The sequence below is a fragment of the Tursiops truncatus genome, chromosome 3 (genome assembly GCF_011762595.2).
Source record: "Tursiops truncatus isolate mTurTru1 chromosome 3, mTurTru1.mat.Y, whole genome shotgun sequence".
Lineage (NCBI taxonomy): Eukaryota > Metazoa > Chordata > Mammalia > Artiodactyla > Delphinidae > Tursiops > Tursiops truncatus.
In genome coordinates this window covers 31,884,014-31,903,232 of record NC_047036.1, presented here as the reverse complement: position 1 = coordinate 31,903,232, position 19,219 = coordinate 31,884,014, and the positions used below count along the sequence as shown (strand labels likewise).

At 43.4% G+C, this 19,219-nt stretch overlaps 1 protein-coding gene and 1 long non-coding RNA gene across 3 annotated transcripts in view; one reads left to right on the top strand and one right to left on the bottom strand.

Annotated features, from left to right (window-relative positions):
* The window catches only part of OSMR (oncostatin M receptor), a 57,891-nt gene extending 39,388 nt beyond the window's left edge, over positions 1–18,503 (bottom strand). The window contains 2 exon segments of the mRNA XM_033852808.2: positions 2,852–2,937; positions 18,333–18,503. Of these exon segments, the coding sequence (XP_033708699.1) occupies positions 2,852–2,924 (73 nt within the window). The 5' untranslated portion in view covers positions 2,925–2,937; positions 18,333–18,503.
* LOC141278268 (uncharacterized) overlaps positions 17,762–19,219 on the top strand; it is a 283,972-nt gene continuing 282,514 nt past the window's right edge. For both annotated transcript variants that reach the window (XR_012330658.1, XR_012330656.1), the window contains exon 1: positions 17,762–18,254. This is a non-coding gene — a long non-coding RNA (uncharacterized lncRNA). The remainder of the gene's footprint in view (positions 18,255–19,219) is intronic.

The window sequence follows — 19,219 nt, the reverse complement described above, 5'->3', positions numbered from 1 at the left end:
CACGGTATAGAAACTCCGTGGCTGGTTGCTGAATGAGTGAGTCACCTACAAGTATCAACTTTACTTCTGGAAGCTCTAGAAGGCTGCCATATGATGCTTTAGACAAAAGGGGAATTCTTTATACTGACACATGCTCTTGGTGAGTGTTGAGTGACTCAGGTACTCGAGAGACAGCAGTCAGAAATAACTGGGTGGAAAGCAATTTAGAACATCCTTGGGAAATAGCAGGCAATGCCAAGGGAAAGTCAGAGAGAGAAAGGAAATTGAGGATGAGGAAACTGAAACTAAGAAAAGGGGAGTGACTTTCCCAAGGCCACACAACCCAACCAGAACCCAGGGCTCTTGGCCCAACTCTTTAATTTATAACGCTGTACCGGCGTGTGGCCAAAAAGGGCAGGCTTGGAATCAGACAGACCTAGCTCTAGTCACAGACTGTCCTCCTATTTTCCCCAACCTGTTTCTCTGTCTGGTCCCAACAACACTCTTTAAGGAAATAAACCATGGCCCATTCGTAAGATGGGATACCATGCAGCCATTAAATATGTTATTTCTAGAACTTTTAACATCAAAGGTAAAAACTCTCGTCATATATTGTATTAATTATTTTGATAAGTATATACAAAAGTAAACTTATTAAAGTATATATACTTCACTTGTTTAATAATTTACCTGTATACACTTTAATAAGTATATATAGTATAACTTCCTAGTATATATATTTATATTACATATAATATATATACTTTATACTATATATACTGTAATAAGTATGTATACTTTACACTAGTTATACTTCAACAAGTATACTTTATATATAAACTTTATACTATATACACTTATTAAAGTATGTATAGTATAAATACTCCTGGTGTACATATAGTATAATTTTACCTCTATTAAAAAAACCCTACACGTTTATATCTCTTTCTCTGTCTGTGCAAACATGCGCACAAGAGACTGGAAGAAAATACATCCAAATGCTAGTCATGATCTCTGGCTGATGGAGAGTGAGCCCAGGGCCGACAGGAAGTGAGCCTGGGCTCTGTCTCATTGGACAGGAGAAGCTAGGTTACCTGAAAGGGAGTCTCAGGCCTGAGCCTGGCTGAGTGATTGAGTGAGAAGCCCAGTGGTGTGAGTGGACATTTAGTAGGTACTGGGTCAGATGCAGCAGAAATCGAGACAAGAAATCCAAGCAGTTAGGGTGAGGACAAAGCAGGATCACTTCGCAAAGCGGGTATGCTTAGCTGAGAAAGCTGGAAGCAGAAACAAAGACTGGTGGAGAGAAAAACAGGTAAATGCAAGTCGGATCTAAATAAAGGAAGCTGAAAGGGTGAGCAACAGAGCTTGCCCTGAGAGCAGAGTCCCCTGTAAGTAGAAGGCTCACTGTAAACTGTTGTCAGATCAGATACGGAGACTTCACTAGGGAAGTGAGCGGGGCCAAAAGCTTAGGGTTAAACACCTGGGTTAAACACCTGGCTTCTCTGGAGAGCCTGGAGTTGGGGCCCTGGGTCTGTCTGGGAATCAGGAGCTCTAACTGAGCCCAGACATTCTTATGGTACAGACCACCCACTCAGCCCCAGTGTGTCATGCCTAGATTTTAGCAAGTAAGATCGATGGAGTGAGGGGTATCGATACTACAAAAGAGGAGTCCTCCTAAAAATTTCCACCTTTCAGCTCCAGATTATGGAAGAAACCAACAATCAAACTGTGATTTTTAAGAACCCATAAAAGTAGCACCTTCTCATGTGCCCTGAACCTCATAAAAAACCAAACCCAGACCTCAAGAATATCAGACGGAGAATTGAGCTCTTATCAGAACAAAATCTTCCTTTTATTTCCAAATAGCCTATCACAGAGTTTCAAGGGAAATGGATAACTTCTATGGACATTTCTTGCAAACATCATTTTCATGAATCCATGGACAGGAATTGTGTGAGTAATTACTAAGAGCATATGCCTGTACCCTCTGTTACAAAGGGAGTATACAGCAAAGAATAAATGCAGAAAGAGGAAAAGGTCAAGCTTTATAAAATACAGGTAAAGGCAACACAAACTTTATACACCCATAGAAACTCTCTCAAGTTTGAATCTGTCTTCAAACTGGCTCAAAGTGATAAAATACGCATAAACATTTTAATGGTGTTGAATTCTTACTGACTTTATTTACAAAGTTGATTTATGGCCAAATACCTTCGCTGTGCGAGTAGCTAAGAGACAAATACTATTTCTTTACCCATAAACAGCATTTCAGCACTTAGCATATTATCTTGCAGGTAACAGCCTCTCAACGAACGCAGTTGTGGCACAGCCCAACTTGCTCTAACCTTGCAGCCGACACTGGACACATAACCCATCTCTACCCAGCAAGTTTAGAAGGAACTCCTCTGGCAATGGCCATGGACCATATATTGATCATGACATTCTCTGGGATTAGATTCACTGACAAGTTACCATTGACCGGGAAATGAAGGTTAAGGTATAGCTTACTCCATTGACCGGGAAATCAAGGTTAAGGTATAGCTTACTCCATTGACCAGGAAATCAAGGTTAAGGTATAGCTTACTCCACTGACCAGGAAATCAAGGTTAAGGTATAGCTTACTCCACTGACCGGGAAATCAAGGTTAAGGCATAGTTTACTCCACTGACCGGGAAATCAAGGTTAAGGTATAGCTTACTAAAATGAGCCATCAAGATGAGGAAGCTCATGACTAAGGTAATCACTGCTACTTACCAATTTCAAGTAATTTTCAAAGAAAAATGACCTGTTGATTTTTCTCCAAAGTACCTGTCACCTTGTTTTTTTTCCCCTAGGTGATTTTTTTTTTTTTACTGTTCTTTCCACTTCTTACCTTCACTTTCGTAAGTTCTCAAGGACAGCAATGCCAAGAGGAATGTTGTCTGAAAAACTGCAAAGAGAGCCATAGGTTCTGGTTTTCTGAAAAAGATAAATTGCAAAGAAGGGAAATTTTATTTAATTTTAGCTGTGAGCAAGTGTCTTTGAACCAACTGCGGAAGACGATGGCATTAAGGTTCCCGCTCTTCTCTCCCCCTCATGTCCATACCCCCGTCACTGTGAATTTGGAGTCCCCCCTCGCCCCACAGTGAGGCAATCTCCCTGCTCCATCTGACTTGCTTTGGCCCGTAAATGAGGCAGAAGTGATGGTATGCCCGCTTGGAGCCTAGGCCTCAAGAGACTTTATGTATTTCTGCTTGCTCTTTTGTGTTTCCACCTTTGGCATGAAAAGAGCATTTCTGGGCTATTCTGTTAGACCCAGGAGGAGGACAAGAAACCTGAGGCAGAGCGGAGCCCCTGAGTGGCTCCAGCAGGGGCCAGCCTCGGTCAGCCAGCAGCCGGCCGCGCGCGCCCCAGCCCAGAGCAGCTGTTCCCAGATGTGCCACTGAGTCTGTGGCAATAGATAACGATCCACCAATGTCTTCAAACCCAGCAAAGGTTGGTGAAGAAAGATAAAGCAGAGAAACAAGAGTTAAATATTAAAAAACGGTCACAGTCTCAGAAGAGCTACATCTGAATGAATTCCTCATGGGGGAGTCATCGCCACGCTGCCCTGTCTCCCTCCTTAAAATGTCACCTGAGAGAAATGAGCACTTGGCACCGACGAAGACAGGCAGAGTTTCATTGTTCAAGATAATTTCCGGTTTTCCTTGTCTTAGAATAGGGTTGTGAACTACAGGTCAAAGAGCTTCACTGACTCATCAGGTCCTCAGACCATTGGACAATCCGAGGGCACACAGAATAAGCCTGGATGGCCGCAAGGAGGCTAATATGTTCATTTCATAAGAAACGTTTAGTCAGGGGAAGTACTGAATTTCACTTTTCTACTTCAAACTCTGACTTATCATGGAGAGAAGCAAAGAAAAATTCAAAGTCATCTTTTGCCCCCATCTAGTCCCCTTGGGCTTCACCAAAAGCTCAAAATTCCATGAACCAGATCATTCATTTTCACTGCCCACACCCTCCATTTATTTCCTTTAAATGGCATTTTACAAGAAATGGGGACGACAGTGAAGACAGGAAGAGGGTAAACCAAACCATTCAATTACTTTGGGGTGGTCAAAGCTGCTTACGTAGGAGCACAAGTCTTCAAGTGACAGCTTTACTTCCTGATTCTTTAAGCACTGCTTTCTACTACTTCAATTTTTGGCAACAGGTCAACCATACCGCACTGAAGTCTCTACTGGCAACTTCAGATAGGTTCCTATTACAATTGCATATCAAAGCGGGGGGAAAACTGACTCAAGAGAAAAGATCTTCTGCTGAGAACCAAAGGGGAGGCAAAGGAAAATGGCACAGTGAAGTGTCTGACACTCACTGTTCATTCAAATATCCATCCAATCCTGGTCTACGGCACAGGGTCCCATCCTCCTGGCACTTACGTCACCCAAGGAACACAGGAGCCACCACCATGAGGAGAGCTCATCCCTGCAATTCAAAAGCAGGTGATTCCAGGAAATCCAAAAAAGAGGGGATATATGTGTACATATGGCCGATTCACTTCACTGTATAGTAGAAACTAACACAACATTGTAAAACAACTATACCCCAATTAAAAAAAAAAAAAGCAGGTGATTCCAGGGGTGAGATGCACGCTGCCTCGTGTCCTCTGCACGAAAGGGCTATTTAAGATGTTTGTAAAATGCGGAGTTTTAGTAAATCAAATATTTTACATGTCACAAAAATTAAACAAGTCATGGGGCAGAGAAACTTAAAACTAGAAATTAGAGGCCACCTACCAATTAAAGGTAACCAGAAACTAAAGAATACAAGTTGTCATATAACAAAACTGAAAGATAAGAGTATTTACAAGGGATGTACTTCTAAGGTCTGAGTATCTCAGGACAGTCTTTGAGAATCACCAGGACAATCCTGTCGGAAGCCCTGCCCTTTCCCACCATCTCACACAAGGCAGGTTGTGAAGCTGAGGACCTTCATTCCAGCAGCCACTTAGATTTCCTGGTTCTCCTTTCATCAGTTCTGATGGGCATGGTTTTACACATGCTGGACAGGTGGTAGCCGTGACCCAGTGGTCACTGCCTGCCCAGAGCAAAGTGCTTATTTCCAGTGTTGCGACCGGGCAGCCACCATCCCGACACTTCAGGCTCCAGACCACCTCAGGACCTTTTGCAGAAGGACTACGAGTCCTAGCCTTGTCTGAAATCCTAAAATCAAAACAGTTCATCAAAACCTGCAGAACAAGAGTCAGCAGATGGGAGAACCTCCCAGAGACCCCTGTGGAACCCACTTTGGGAAATGCCCTATGAACAGACTTCCTGTAGGCACAGAGCCTGATGCTGCTGGAAAAACACAGACACCAAGGGCTCTGGGCCAGCTTCTTCCAAGCCCCAGGCGACTGCTGCACAGCCCACGTGGTTCCCCTCCACGCCTCCGACGTCAATCCTCCTCGAGTTATCGGACTCTGAGTGCATCAGCTATTTCCCTGTGAGACCCCCAGTAACAGAGTGAAAAGCCTGGAGGTGAGGGAGTGACCTGTGCAGAGATCCTGAGGTGGCAGAGCGCTGGGCATATAGTCAAGGAACAACACGGAGCCGGGTGTTGGCACGGGCGAGGAGGTGAGCGACCGGGGCCATCACAGGGCATGCGGCGAGGCAGAGCAGACAGGGAAAACGCTTTAGAGACGTCGGCTTCTACTCTGAGATGGGAGCCACTGGGGAGTTTTAAACAAAGGAGTAACACGGTCTACCTTATGTTGTACAGGAAGGACCCCGTATTGAAGACATTGAAGGGGGCAAGAGTAGCATGAGGCAGTGCAGGTGGAGGTCACGGCCACAGTCCAGGGGAGACTGATGCTGGCTTAGACCCGGCGGGGGGCACGGCAGTGGCCATGGGAACGGTGATGAAATGGGAGAGATTTTAAAGATAGAGCTGGCAGGGTGTGCGGGGTGGTGACAAAGTGAGACATCGTGGATGGCTCCAAGAATTTTGGCCTGAGTCCCTGGGAAAGTGGAATCACCATTCATGGAGAAGCAGAAGAATGATTTAGTGGGCTGTATCAAGGACCCAACCTGCGACATCTCAATCTGAAATGCTCACTTGATATCCAAGTGGAGATGTCAAGTAGCTAGCTGGATACATCCTGTGGAGGGGCCATGGGAGGGGTCGTGGCTGGGGGTATAACTCCAGGCATGCTTGGTGCATACAAATAGTATTAAAGCCACAGGACTGAAAGGTCTCCAAGAGGGCGCACAGACAGAAAAGAGAAAGAGGTCCGAGCACACAGCTCTGGGGTGCTCTACACCCTACAGTACTCCCCCTCATGCAGATCAAAATGAAAATCCAAGATGAGGCCAGGCTTTCCCCCATCACCTCAAGGATGAGGGCTGGTGAGTCCCTCAGCATCAGGCGGCTGCTGGCACGTTCCCCTACAGATGCTCAGGGTGCACCAGGCAGGGTTTGGTTTTTCCTCCGAAGCTCTGCTTCTGAGCCGAGAGAGGCTACCCAGCTCTCCCGTTCATTCAACAGGCTTTCTCTCTCCACGATCGCGAGCAAGGAGCATTGCCACGTCCACTTTCCAGTAAGAAAAGGAAGTCTGGGAAGTACGGAGTGGCAGAATTCAGAAAGGGAAAATACTTTCCTGCCCCATCCGCATGACATTGTCCTTTCCCAAATCTGTTCTCTCTCTTTTTAAAAAAAATTTCCCCCAGTGTTTTAAAATTGAGGTATAGTTGAGGGAATTCCCTGGCGGTCCAGTGGTTAGGACTCAGCACTCTCACTGCCGGGGCCCAGGTTCAATCCCTGGTCGGCAAACTAAGATTCCCACAAGGTGCACAGTGCGGCCAAAAAGAAAAGAAGAAGTGCAGTTGATTTACAATATTGTGTTAGTTTCAGGCATACAGTAAGTTTATGTGTGTGTGTGTATATATAGAGAGAGAGATTATTTTCTATTATAGGTTATTACAAGATATTGAATATAGTTCCCTAGGCTACACAGTAATTCCTTGTTGCTTATCTATTTTATATATAGTAGTTTGTATCTGTTATTAGGATTATGGGATTAACAAATCCAGACAAAATCTGTTCTTGATTTTTATTTTTCAGATCTCCATTTTTCCTACCCAGACTATGAGCTGCTTGAGGACAGGTCTACATCTTACTCCCCACGTCTGTCACAGTACCAGAACGCAGTTGCTACCCAGTCAATATCCAGTAAACGAACAAAAACTTGTACCAATTTTCTTGCATTCTCTCTTCCTTGCTTTCAATTTTATTATTTATTTATTTATTTATTTATTTTGGCGGTACCCGGGCCTCTCACTGTTGTGGCCTCTCCCGTTGCGGAGCACAGGCTCCGGACGCGCAGGCTCAGCGGCCATGGCTCACGGGCCCAGCCGCTCCGCGGCATGTGGGATCTTCCCGGACCGGGGCACGAACCCGTGTCCCCCGCATCGGCAGGCGGACTCTCAACCACTGCGCCACCAGGGAAGCCCTCAATTTTATTTTAATTAAAATAGATTCTTTTTCAGGCCCTTCTACATTTTCTGTTGCCAAATGTTGCCGAATTCATAGTCTTTCACTGACATTCCTTCTCTGGAGGAAAAAGGGAGGAAAGGAAAGAAAAATTACCCACTCCTTTCGTAGAACTTCTCATTCAAATCTTGTCTCTGCAAAAAGAAGATGCCTTTGAATATCCCTCATGTGTAATACTACACTTGAGGGATATTCAAATATCTACTACATGTGTAATAAAAACTACATGTGTAATGAAAACACAGCTTTTGAAAAATCTGCCCCTCTTCACCAGTACTTCTTGTTCTGTCATTACTGAAATATTTATTCCTGAGAAGTTTCCCCACCGCAAATAATCCCCATGGGAAGCAGCTTAATCGATCACTTGCTTCCCAAGAACATGAGTGTGTTTCCAAACTCTTCAAAATTGGCTGGGTGCCCCAATGATGTCATATGCAAATACTATTTTAAAGAAGAAGCTGTTCAAGTAGGACACGGGATCCGTGTGTGTACCTTGCGAAAGAGCTCTATGTGGCAGTACAAAGAGTTGCATGCCACTTCATGGAGGATGCCCACATCTTCCAGGTTCTGTTCTTTTTTTTTTTTTAAGAGCCCTGCCATTTGTCTTTCGGAGCCCCTTTGAAAGGGCCTCCACCGTTACAGCATAGGATTGATTATCCACAAGGTTTCACCCCAATTCCACCACCCCTTCCTCCTTAAGTATCCATCACTCGGAGGCAGGCGCAAGGTTCAAGCACTTCTTCCCCGCCCTCTAAACCTACCCACTTAAATGTTTCTACTAGTTTTGTAAGGTCAATCCTGATTTATGAGACTGAACTGACTCACAGCTCATCTTCTTTTTTTCAGCAATGTTTAGTTAATGATTCTTGGAATCTGTGATTCCAGATAGGAGTAAAGTTGAGTCTCTAAGTTGTATGTGAAGTCAAAGAAAGAACTTGAAAACCTGGATCCAAGGAATATTCTGGACCCAAAGAATATGTAGGCATTTAGTAAATGCTAAAGGTGATACTTCATTTGAGAAAAGATACATTATTCACCCAAATGGTACTGGAACAATGTACCAACCCAGACATGTATGGGAAAAGGAAGCTGTAACAGTTATGTACAGCTGCTCTGACATAAGACTACTTAGGGTCTAATCCCCCCCGGCACTTAATAACTATATGACTATAGACAAGTTACTTAAACCATCTAGGCTTCGATTTTCTTTTCTGTAAAATGAGAATAAATAACCTACCTCATAGGATTGCCATGAGGATCAAATAAGATTATGAGAACATACACACAGTAAATCCAATTAATGTTAATTTGATCATTATTGCTACTGCTTCATTTCCTTCAACAAAATAAAATCCAGATGAACAAAAATGTAAATGCAAGACCATTAGCTTTACTAGAATAAACAGAGAACTCATAAAACTCAACATCAAAAAAACAAACAATCCAATTAAAAAATGGTCAGAAGGCCTGAACAGACATTTTTCCAAAGAAGACATACGGATGGCCAACAGGCACATGAAAAGATGCTCAACATCACTAATTATCGGGGAAATGCAAACCAAAACCACAGTGAGTTATCACCTCACACCTGTCAGAACAGCTACCATCCAAATACAACAAATAGCAAATGCTGACAAGGATGTGAAGAAAAGGGAACCCTCTTGCATTGTTGATGCGAATGTAAATTGGTGCAGCCACTATGGAAAATAGTTTGGAGGTTCCTCAAAAAATTAAAAATAGAACTCCATATGATCCAGTAATTCCGCTTCTGGGTATTTATCTGAAACAAATGAAAACACTAATTTTAAAAGATGTATGCACCCCTATGTTCATTGCAGCATTATTTACAATTGTCAAGATATGGAAGCAACCCCTGTGCCCATCAAAAGATAAATGGATAAAGAAGATGTGGCATATGTACACAATGGAATATTACTTAGCCATAAAAAAGAATTCAATCTTGGCATTTGCAACAACATGAATGGACCTAAAGGTTATTATGATAAGTGAAATAAGTCAGAGAGAGAAAGACAAATACCACGTAATTTCACCTATAATGTGGAATCTAAAAACTATAATAAATGAACAAATATAACTAAACAGAAACAAAGTTGTAGATAGAGAGAACAAATAGGTGGTTGCCAGAAGGGCGGGGTTGGGGGGAGGAGAGAAATAGGGGAGGGAGATTAAGGTATATAAACTTTCAATTACAAAATAAATGAGTCACAGGTATGAAATGTACAGTGTGGGGAATATAGTCAATAACTATGTAATATCTTTGTATGGTGACAGATGACTAGACTTATGGCGATCATTGGAAATGTATAGAAATACTGAATCACCATGTTGTGTATTAGGAACTAACATAATGTTGTAGGTCGATGACACTTCAAAAACAAACTATTAGAAAAAGAGATCAGATTTGTAGCTACCAGAGGCAGGGAGTAGGGGGAGGGGGAATTGGAGGAAGGCAGGCAAAAGGTACAAACTTCTAGTTCTGAGACAAATAAATATGAGGGATGTAATGTGCAGCATGATAAAGTTAATTAATGGTGATGTACGTTACATATGAGAGTTATTAAGAGAGTAAATCCTAAGAGTTTTCATCACAAGGAAGATATTTTCTCTATTTCTTTAATTATGTATTTATATGAGATGATGGATGTTCACTAAACTTACTGTAATCATCACTTCATGATGTATGTAAGTTAAATCATTATGTGTACACCCGAAACTTACACAGTGTTGTATGTCAATTATATCTCAGTAAAAATGGAAGAAAAAGATTACTAGAATAAAACATAGGTGAATATTTGTATAATCTGTCCAAGCATGATACGAAACCAGAAGCAAAAAATGGTAAAGACTGCTATACCAATCAAATGAATATTGAAAATTTTTGGTAATATAATAGGTCCAAAACCAAACTGGGAACAACAGTTTCAATACTTATGTCAAAAGGTTACTATCCCTAATATATATAGAGATCTTAGAAATCAATAAGAAAAAGACAAGAAACTCTATAGAAAAACTGGCAAATGACATGATTATGTAATTCACAGAAAAGAAAGAAATATCAATAACCAAAAAGAGAAAAAAGAAAAACTGGACACTATCACTAATAATTAAATACACACAAATTAAAGCAGTAGCTGTGTATATCTCTGTGTGTGTCTGTGTGGTGTCCAATTGGCAAAGCTTAAAAAGGTCTTAATACCTAGCACGGGTAAGAGTTTGAAAAAGTAGGCATTGCTACTCACCGATGGTCAAAAAGCACAACTTTAACAAGGTCAATTTGGCAATATCTATTAAAATTTTAGTATGCATTATCTTTGAGGCAGAAATACTATTTCTGGGATTTTGTCCTCTGTTCATTGTAACATTGTTTTTATTGAGGAAAAAAATTAAAACAATCTAAATATCCATCCAAAGAAAGTAGAAAATTTAATTATGGTGCATTTCTACGAAAGAATATTATCAAGCTGTTAAAAAGGATGAGCTAGAATCATGTGTTGACATGGAAGAATGTCCAAAAAATATTGAAAGAAAAAGCAAGTTTCAGAAGAGCGTGTGCAGAAAACCACCTCTAGAAGAGAAGTGTGGCAACCGTACAGCTATGCCACTCAGAGCTCCCTTCGCAGGAACCTACCGCATAGCTTCCTGACAGCCTCCATTGCCACACCTTTGGATCCACTGCACATTCACACCCAAGCCCACAGTCCCCCCTGGCTGCTGCCATCAAATATCAAACCAAGTCTTCTCCACCCGACACGGGGCTCCTCTAATAGACAACCTTTGATCAAAGCCTCCCCATCACTGGCTGGAACTTTCTCAGAGCTGCACTGCAGCTGGAAGCTCTTCCTTGCCGATCTTTCTTCTTCCCTATCCCCTTTCACAGGGCTCAGACCTGCAGTGGGTTTGGAGGTGCTCTCTGCCTATTCCTGCTCCCTTTTCCCTTTATACTTCACAATGCTTTCCCAAAAGATCTCCTGCACATCTGTTTCTGCCTTGCTGTCTTCTACTTGAAGGATCCAAACTGGCCCCCAAAGACACACCCAACTACTAAGAGTTATAAATTTAGAGCTGGTGTGGGGGAAGAGAAGCAAGTAGGATGAGAGAAATTATAGATCTCTCTCAAGTTATGTAATTCTGCAACATAAAGCGTTCTTTACAACATGTGTGTGCATGTGTGTATGTGTGCGTATGTGTGTTTTACAAATATTGCGTTCAGTCTTGTGCAAGTACTGGCAATTCCATTATTTCCACACATATATCCCAACAGGGGTAAACGAGTCAAAAGTGTTTTGTGATTCAAATCCAGCCCATAGCTGTTAAACAGACCTGAAGAAAGGTTGATATTTTTTAGGTACTGGATCAGTCTCTGAGGGTGTCATGTATTTCCCTACAAAAAAAATGTGATCTCTCAGGTCCTGAGAAAATGCAGGCACTCTACTAATGCATTTTCAAACAGAAAGTAACCAATGTCCCAGATAGAAAAATATACTGCCATCCTCTTCAGACAGATGGGCACACTAGATTGAGATTAACTTGCTCAAAGTCCCCTGTTAGGAAGACTGGGAGTAGAGAGAATTGACTAAGAGACAATGTGATGTGTGAGAAATTTACTCACACGAGAGTGTAGCTCCTGTTGACTTACCTCTTCTCAAGAGCTGTCACACACTGTTCTCACACAGCAGAACCTCAGGCCATGCTTTCCAAGAGTTCTTTTTAATCTTACATTTAGTCTTATGTTTTTCCAAGTGTTCCTTATGTCTTTCTCTTTGCTAAGACACTTGTAATTCGGGCTTTCCTATCAGCTGACTTACATTTCATACTCAGACTGGATATATTTTATGTGGCTGTCTTCAGCATAAATCAACAGTTTTAAATAACCCACATAGTTACCTGTCTCAGTGATTTCAGATCTAAGAATAGAATTTGCTGTTATATTTAGCTCTTTCACTAACTCTCTTTTCATAAGGAAAAAAAAAGAAAAAGAAGAAAGGAAGGAAGGGAGGAAGGAAGAAAGGAAACAGCCTAAATATAATTTAGTTCTTTAGCATATAATATTAAAAGAAAGCAATTTACAAGTCACATCAATCACATTTATCCCCAAAGGACATACTGTCACTAGCAGCATAATTTTAAATATCAGTGAGAGGGCTTCCCTGGTGGCGCAGTGGTTGAGAGTCCGCCTGCCAATGCAGGGGACGTGGGTTCGTGCCCCGGTCCGGGAAGATCCCACATGCCGCGGAGCGGCTGGGCCCGTGAGCCATGGCCGTTGAGCGTGCGTGTCCGGAGCCTGTGCTCCGCAACGGGAGAGGCCATAACAGTGAGAGGCCCACATACCGCAAAAAAATAAAAAAAAAAAAAAAAAAAAAAAAAAAAAAAAAAAATATATATATATATATATATATATATATATCAGTGAGAGACTACATTTGCAAAGTGTGGGATAAAAATCTGCATTTAAACAAGATCCCCAGGTGATGCAGATACACACTGAAGTTTGAGAAGCACTACTATATTCAATATTTATTACATATTTTTGTCTCCTAGGACACTATGGATATATGAAGGAGAAGACTTACCAGTTCTTGCTCTGACAAGGCACACTGCAGTGCCCACAGCAGGATAGGAAGGGAAATGTGAAAATGATCCCAGCTAGCACGTACTGGGTGCTAACCCTCTGCTAGGTGCTTTGCTAAGTGATTTACATGCATTCATTAATAGAATCCTTATAACAGCCCCCTGAAAGGAGATTCAATTATTATCCCTATACAAAGATAGGGAAATTAAGGCTAAGAAAGGCTAAAAGTAACTTGTCCAGGTTGACACAGTCAATTCAGAGCTTGAGCCATGTGAGTCACTCGCCAGTCACATCACGCTGCTTCCTGCATGTGTGAAGGGCATACGACAATCGACATTAAGGCATAAAAAAATTACTGATAATTAGAAAGCCAAGAAAATCTTAAGAAAAATTCCAATAGGATTTTATTAAACTTGACAAGTTATTTGTAAAGTTTATACAAAATGAAAATGTATGAGAATCACTTTCAGAAAACATTCTGAGGGAAAAAAACCACAAATATATACTCCTAGGTATAAAAATATACCATCAAGCTATAGCATTTAACACAGGTGATACTGGCAGAAGAAGAGACAAAAATAGATCAGACAAATAGGGTAGAATCCTGAAACAGGGCCTTATATAAACAGGAATTTATTTTACTGTAAAAATAGAATTTCAAATGAGTTAGAAAAAAGTTGCATGATTATATAAACAGTATTGGAGCAATGCTTAAAACTTAGGAAAAAAGTTAAGTTACATTTTACCTTCCACCTTATACAAAAATCTGAAATTTTACAGAGCTAAATGTAAAACCAAAATAATAAAAGTATTAGAAAAAAACTTAAAAATAATTTTTAGGTGAAAAAGACCTTTCTAAGCTAGACAAAGCACAGAAAGCATGAGATTGCAGAGTTGATTACACAAACATTTAAAACTTCTGTGCAGCAAAAGATAGTTAAAAATAAAAGCATTGGGCTTTCCTGGTGGCACAGTGGTTGAGAATCCACCTGCCAATGCAGGGGACATGGGTTCGATCACTGGTCTGGGAGGATCCCACATGCCGCGGAGCAACTAAGCCCGTGAGCCACAACTACTGAGCCCACGTGCCACAACTACTGAGCCCGTGCGCCACAACTACTGAAGCCTGCACGCCTAGAGCCCGTGCTCTGCAACAAGAGAAGCCACTGCAGTGAGAAGCCCGCACACCACAACGAAGACCCAACGTAGCCAAAAATAAAATATAAATAAATAAATTTATTTTAAAAATAAATAAATAAAAGCATTATAAACGGATAAGCAGAATGTGGTATACATAAACAATGGCCTTAAAAAGGAAGGAAATTCTGATACATGCTACAGCATGGATGAGCCTTGAGGACATTTTGCTAAGTGAAATAAGCCAGTTACAAAAAGGCAAAGACTGTATGATTCCCCCATTTATATGAGGTACCTGGAGTATTTGAATGCATAGAGACAGAAAGTAGAATGATGGCTGTCAGGGGTTGGGAAGAGGGGGAATGTGGAATTATTGTCTAATGGGTACAGTTTCAGTTTTGCAAGATGAAGAGTTCTGGAGATGGACGGTGGGGATGGTTGCACAACAATATGAATGTACTTAATGACACAGACCCGTATACTTAAAATGATTAAAATGGTAAATTTTATATTATGTATTTTACCATAATAAAAAAAATTTGGAAATGAGCATTACACTAGAAGAAATATTTGCATCATCTACAACAGACAAAAGATTAAGAAACTGAGTACCTGTAGAGCTTCGGCAGTAAATAGAAATAAGAGAAAGCAACTCAGTAGAAAAGTGAGCAAAGGATACGCACAGGTAACTGACAGGAGACACACATGATCCACAAATACTGTGTTTAGAAATATTAAATTGCAGCAATAATCAGCAAAATGCAAATTAAAATGCCTTATTGGATTTCACTCATTTACCAGATTTGAAAATTTAAATTAAAAAAAAGAGATAACACCAGGTTTTAGGAAGGATGAGGGAAATGGGCTGAGTTTAAATTAGTACCTGGGGTGGGTCAGTGGTGCAATTTGAAGGGTTTTATCTATCAAGTTGAAAAATGGATAAACACTTTGACCCACAAATCTCTCTCCTAGGATATTATACTCAGGCTTAAGCACAAAGATGAATGCACAATCTTCCCTAAAGCACTGTTGCTAATGCTGAATAATTTTAAACAACTCAAATGTCCATCAATAAGGGAAAGGATGAATAAATGTCTCTAATTAAAATAATAAGAAATAAGAATAAGCACTAGTACTTTAGAATAACATGTAGCCATTGCAAAAGAGGTACATACAGAGATGTTAGATCTCTAAGACTTGAGGGTGAAAAAATAAGCTGCACAATGATAGTAAGATCTCATTTACATATATTAAAACATAGTGTAGGCCTTCCCTGGTGGCACAGTGGTTGAGAATCTGCCTGCCAATGCAGGGGACACGGGTTCAAGCCCTGGTCTGGGAAGATCCCACATGCCACGGACTAGCTAAGCCTGTGCACCACAACTACTGAGCCCTCCCACCACAACTACTGAAGCCTGTGCGCCTAGAGCCTGTGCTCTGCAACAAGAGAAGCCACCGCAATGAGAAGCCCGTGCACCACAACATAAAGTAGCCCCCGATCGCCACAACTAGAGAAAGCCCGTGTGCAGAAATGAAGACCCAACAAAGCCAAAAATAAAGTAAAATAAAATAAATAAATAAATAGATAATTGTACAATTTTAAAAAAAGAAAAATATCTTAAAAAAAACATAGTGTTTATATACATATTATGCAATTGTATAGAAAAGAAGAAATCTTGGAATAGTAGGTACCAACCTGAACTTACCCTCTTCTGTGTGGGAGTAGGAGTGCATTTCATTTCATATAGTTCATATATATATTCACTTATTATTTGCATTATTTTTAAAACACAAAAATAAAATAGACAACCTTGTAAAAGCAAGGACACAGCTGCTGGAGAAGAAACTTGTGCTTTACAGAGCAAGGAAGCCTGCTTGGAGGGAGGGGTATTTCTCACAAAATCTTATTTGTCTTATATTTCCCCCTTTCATATATTTTTTTCAATCAAGGAGGACTTCCTCCCCCAGGGAAAAGAGAGCCAGGGCTCACTGTTCCTGTAAGTGAGCAAGATGACACTCAGTTTTCCTTCTACCCAAGCCAAAAATCCTCCCACAAGGAAAACACACACCTTCCTCTTGTCAAATCACAGCACCACCGATTCCTCTTTCAACACCCTGATAGTTTTCCTGATTTGGTTCCTTTTTCAGGACAAAGGGTTACAAGAAACAACAGAGACTCTGAAACACCTCTCTGCACCCCTGTAGATGTTTCTGCTCTTTCAGGTTAAAGAACGGGGTAGAAGGAAAAGACCCAGTGTGTAAGTGTTCTCCCCAGTGTGGCTCCAGTCCCCGTTAGACACCTAAGACCAGCCCTTTCCTCTCAAGGTGGCCTTTGATACAGAAGGTTTAGAGGTTTAGACACATTTGCTGAGACAACAGGAGACAGAACAGGTACCACAAGGAGGCAAGTTACAGCTGAGAATTAGCTCTGTCCAACAATCACGTTAGCTGGTGAGCTCCCTGCCACTGGAGGCATTCTAACAATACTGAACGCTATCTGGGAGACGCCAAACTTAGCATGCCCTGACGATTCTGAGTAGGCAGGTGAAGGTGGAGGCCAGCGCTTTGAAAAGCTTCAAGAATGATTCTAAGACACAGCTAAGTTTGGGAACCCCTGGCCACTATGACCCTTTGGGGCCCTTCAGCTTCAAGGGTCTCTGAGTGCATTTTAAAACAGCCAAGGAGAGAGACGAAGCAGGACAATAATGAAGCACCACGGGTGGGGTGGGGTGGGAAACACTCTAAAAAGGGTCCTAGAGTTTGAGGCACAACACAGTGGTTATAAGCAGATTCCAAAGCCAAATCCTGACTCTGTCACGCGCTAGCTGTGTGACCACAGACAAGTTACTTAACTTCTCTGGGTCTCAGTTTTCTCACTGATAAAATCAGAATGAGAAAACTGCTACCTACATCACTGGTGACGCTTACATCGTCTAGCATATGTACAGTACTTAGAATAGTGCCTGGTCCCATAGTAAGTGTGAACCATTATTATTTTGCAGAGGAGGAGACAGAGGCTGAGGCCATAAAGTTAACCTGACCCAAGTCCCAAAGTCAGTTTAGACTTGAGAATAAGACCCAGAGCTTCCCTCCTTCTAGCTCAAATGAAATACACTACATTCAGTTCTATCATATCCTCTGCCTACATCGGCCTCTCGAGCTGGAGAATAAGCTTGTTCAGTCTTCGGGCTTGTCAGTTACCAGGCGTCCCTGCTCAGTGGCATGGCGCACTGTGCTTCCCACCATAGGACAGGCAGGCAGGACGGATGGATGCGTGAGCGGGCCAAGGACTGTCAAGAAAGGGCTCTCGGTGTAAGGGGCAAAGCCCCGCGCTTCGCGACGTCATTGCCACCGCGGCCAGCTCTACGGTCTTGGACAAGTTATTGAACCCCTCCGTGCTTTTTGCCTAGGAAAGGTTTGTCTATAAAAGGATGACGGGTGGGTTAGTTACAAATGCAAGGCTCCCACCGCCCGGCCAGACACCTCGGCGCTCCTTGCATTCGCTTGGCGTCTACCCCAGACACCTCCCCGGGATTTCCCGCTCCACCTGCGCGTGAGCGCCTCCCGCTTCCAGGTGTAAACAGAGACCGGGTGGAGGGAGATCGCGGACTGCGAGAGGAATGACTGTCAGGTGGGGGTTAAGGGAGCGTGAGGGGAGGCTGGAGACAGCAGTTCACTCTGGAGTGTTGGGAGAGAGGCAAAAGTGGGTCAAATGGGAATTTTAACTCCCAACTACCTGCGAAAGAGGCGGTGGGATGGCGAACGTAAAAGCAGGGTAGGAACCGTCGTGGTGTCCCCAGCAGCGTGCGCTCTGGGAAAAATTAGTATTCCAGTGTTACGCACCAGGCTGGCGCGCCACGGGTGAGGACCCCTCAAAGCACCGTCTCGGAGCAGAGCGAATCGCGAACCAAAGCAAACGCGGGGCCTCGGCGCCAAGCAGGGGAGAAGACGGCTGAGCTCCGGGCCGCGTCCAGCCGGGAAGGGCCGGCAATGGGGTCGGATTCTACCGGACGCCACCCAGGTCCGTCCGTCGGAAGAGCCACGGAGGGAGGCGGGGCGCGCGGAGGGGAGCGGGACGGGCGGTCGGGTGGGTACTCACCCCGCGGGCGGTAAGGCTCCGTGAGCCGGGCTGAGTAGTCGGCTTGGCTGCCGCCGCGGTGCGAGGCAGGGGCGAGCGCGGGTGTGGACGTGCAGGGCCGGCCCCGCGCCCGGGCAATGAATCAGCTGCGGGGCGCGCGCCCAGGGGCGGGAGTTACGGGAAAGCCGCGGGGGAGGGCAGAGGGGCGAGGACTTTTGCAATTTCCCGTCTCGCTGCGCACTCTTGGCACTCCTGGGACCCACAGGAATTCGCCTCCTTTGGGTCCCCGGGGGGAGCGGACGGGACCCTGCAGAGGTGCGGGCCCCCGGACGTGGGGACCGGGGGGAAAGGAAGTGGGAGAGGCCTGGAAAGGAAAAGTGGAAACCGAAAACTCGGCAGGCCGGGCATCGCGCCCCCGTGCCGCGCTGCGGACCCCGCCGGCCGGCCACCCCGCGGACCCCGCCGGCCGGCCACCCCGCGGGCGCAGAGCGAAGCCGGTGGGATCCCGCGGGGCCACTTGTTATCCCAACCTAGAGGCAGAACCCCTGGGCTCCCGGGCAGAAAGTCTTTGGGTAAAAGACAAGCGCCCCAGACAAACTTCCTACTGTGTTTCCGTTTGGCGTTCAGAGCAATACAAATAAAAAGTAGTTCTAGGATCCTGCTTTGCGTTCCTCTCTAGAAACACTCTGTCACAGTCTCGCCTGCACAACTGTCCTGAAACCTTAGTTTCACAAACAGCTGTGTGTGCTGCAGCATGGCTTACTTTTCCTCTTAATAATGCCGTCCAGACTTTGAAATACGTATTTCAAATACAGGGCCTTTGACATGCATATTTGCCCTCTCCTCGTAGTTATATGATGGACTCTGTAAAGGCTTATCGACTTTGGAGCTGGTATGGAAACCAACTG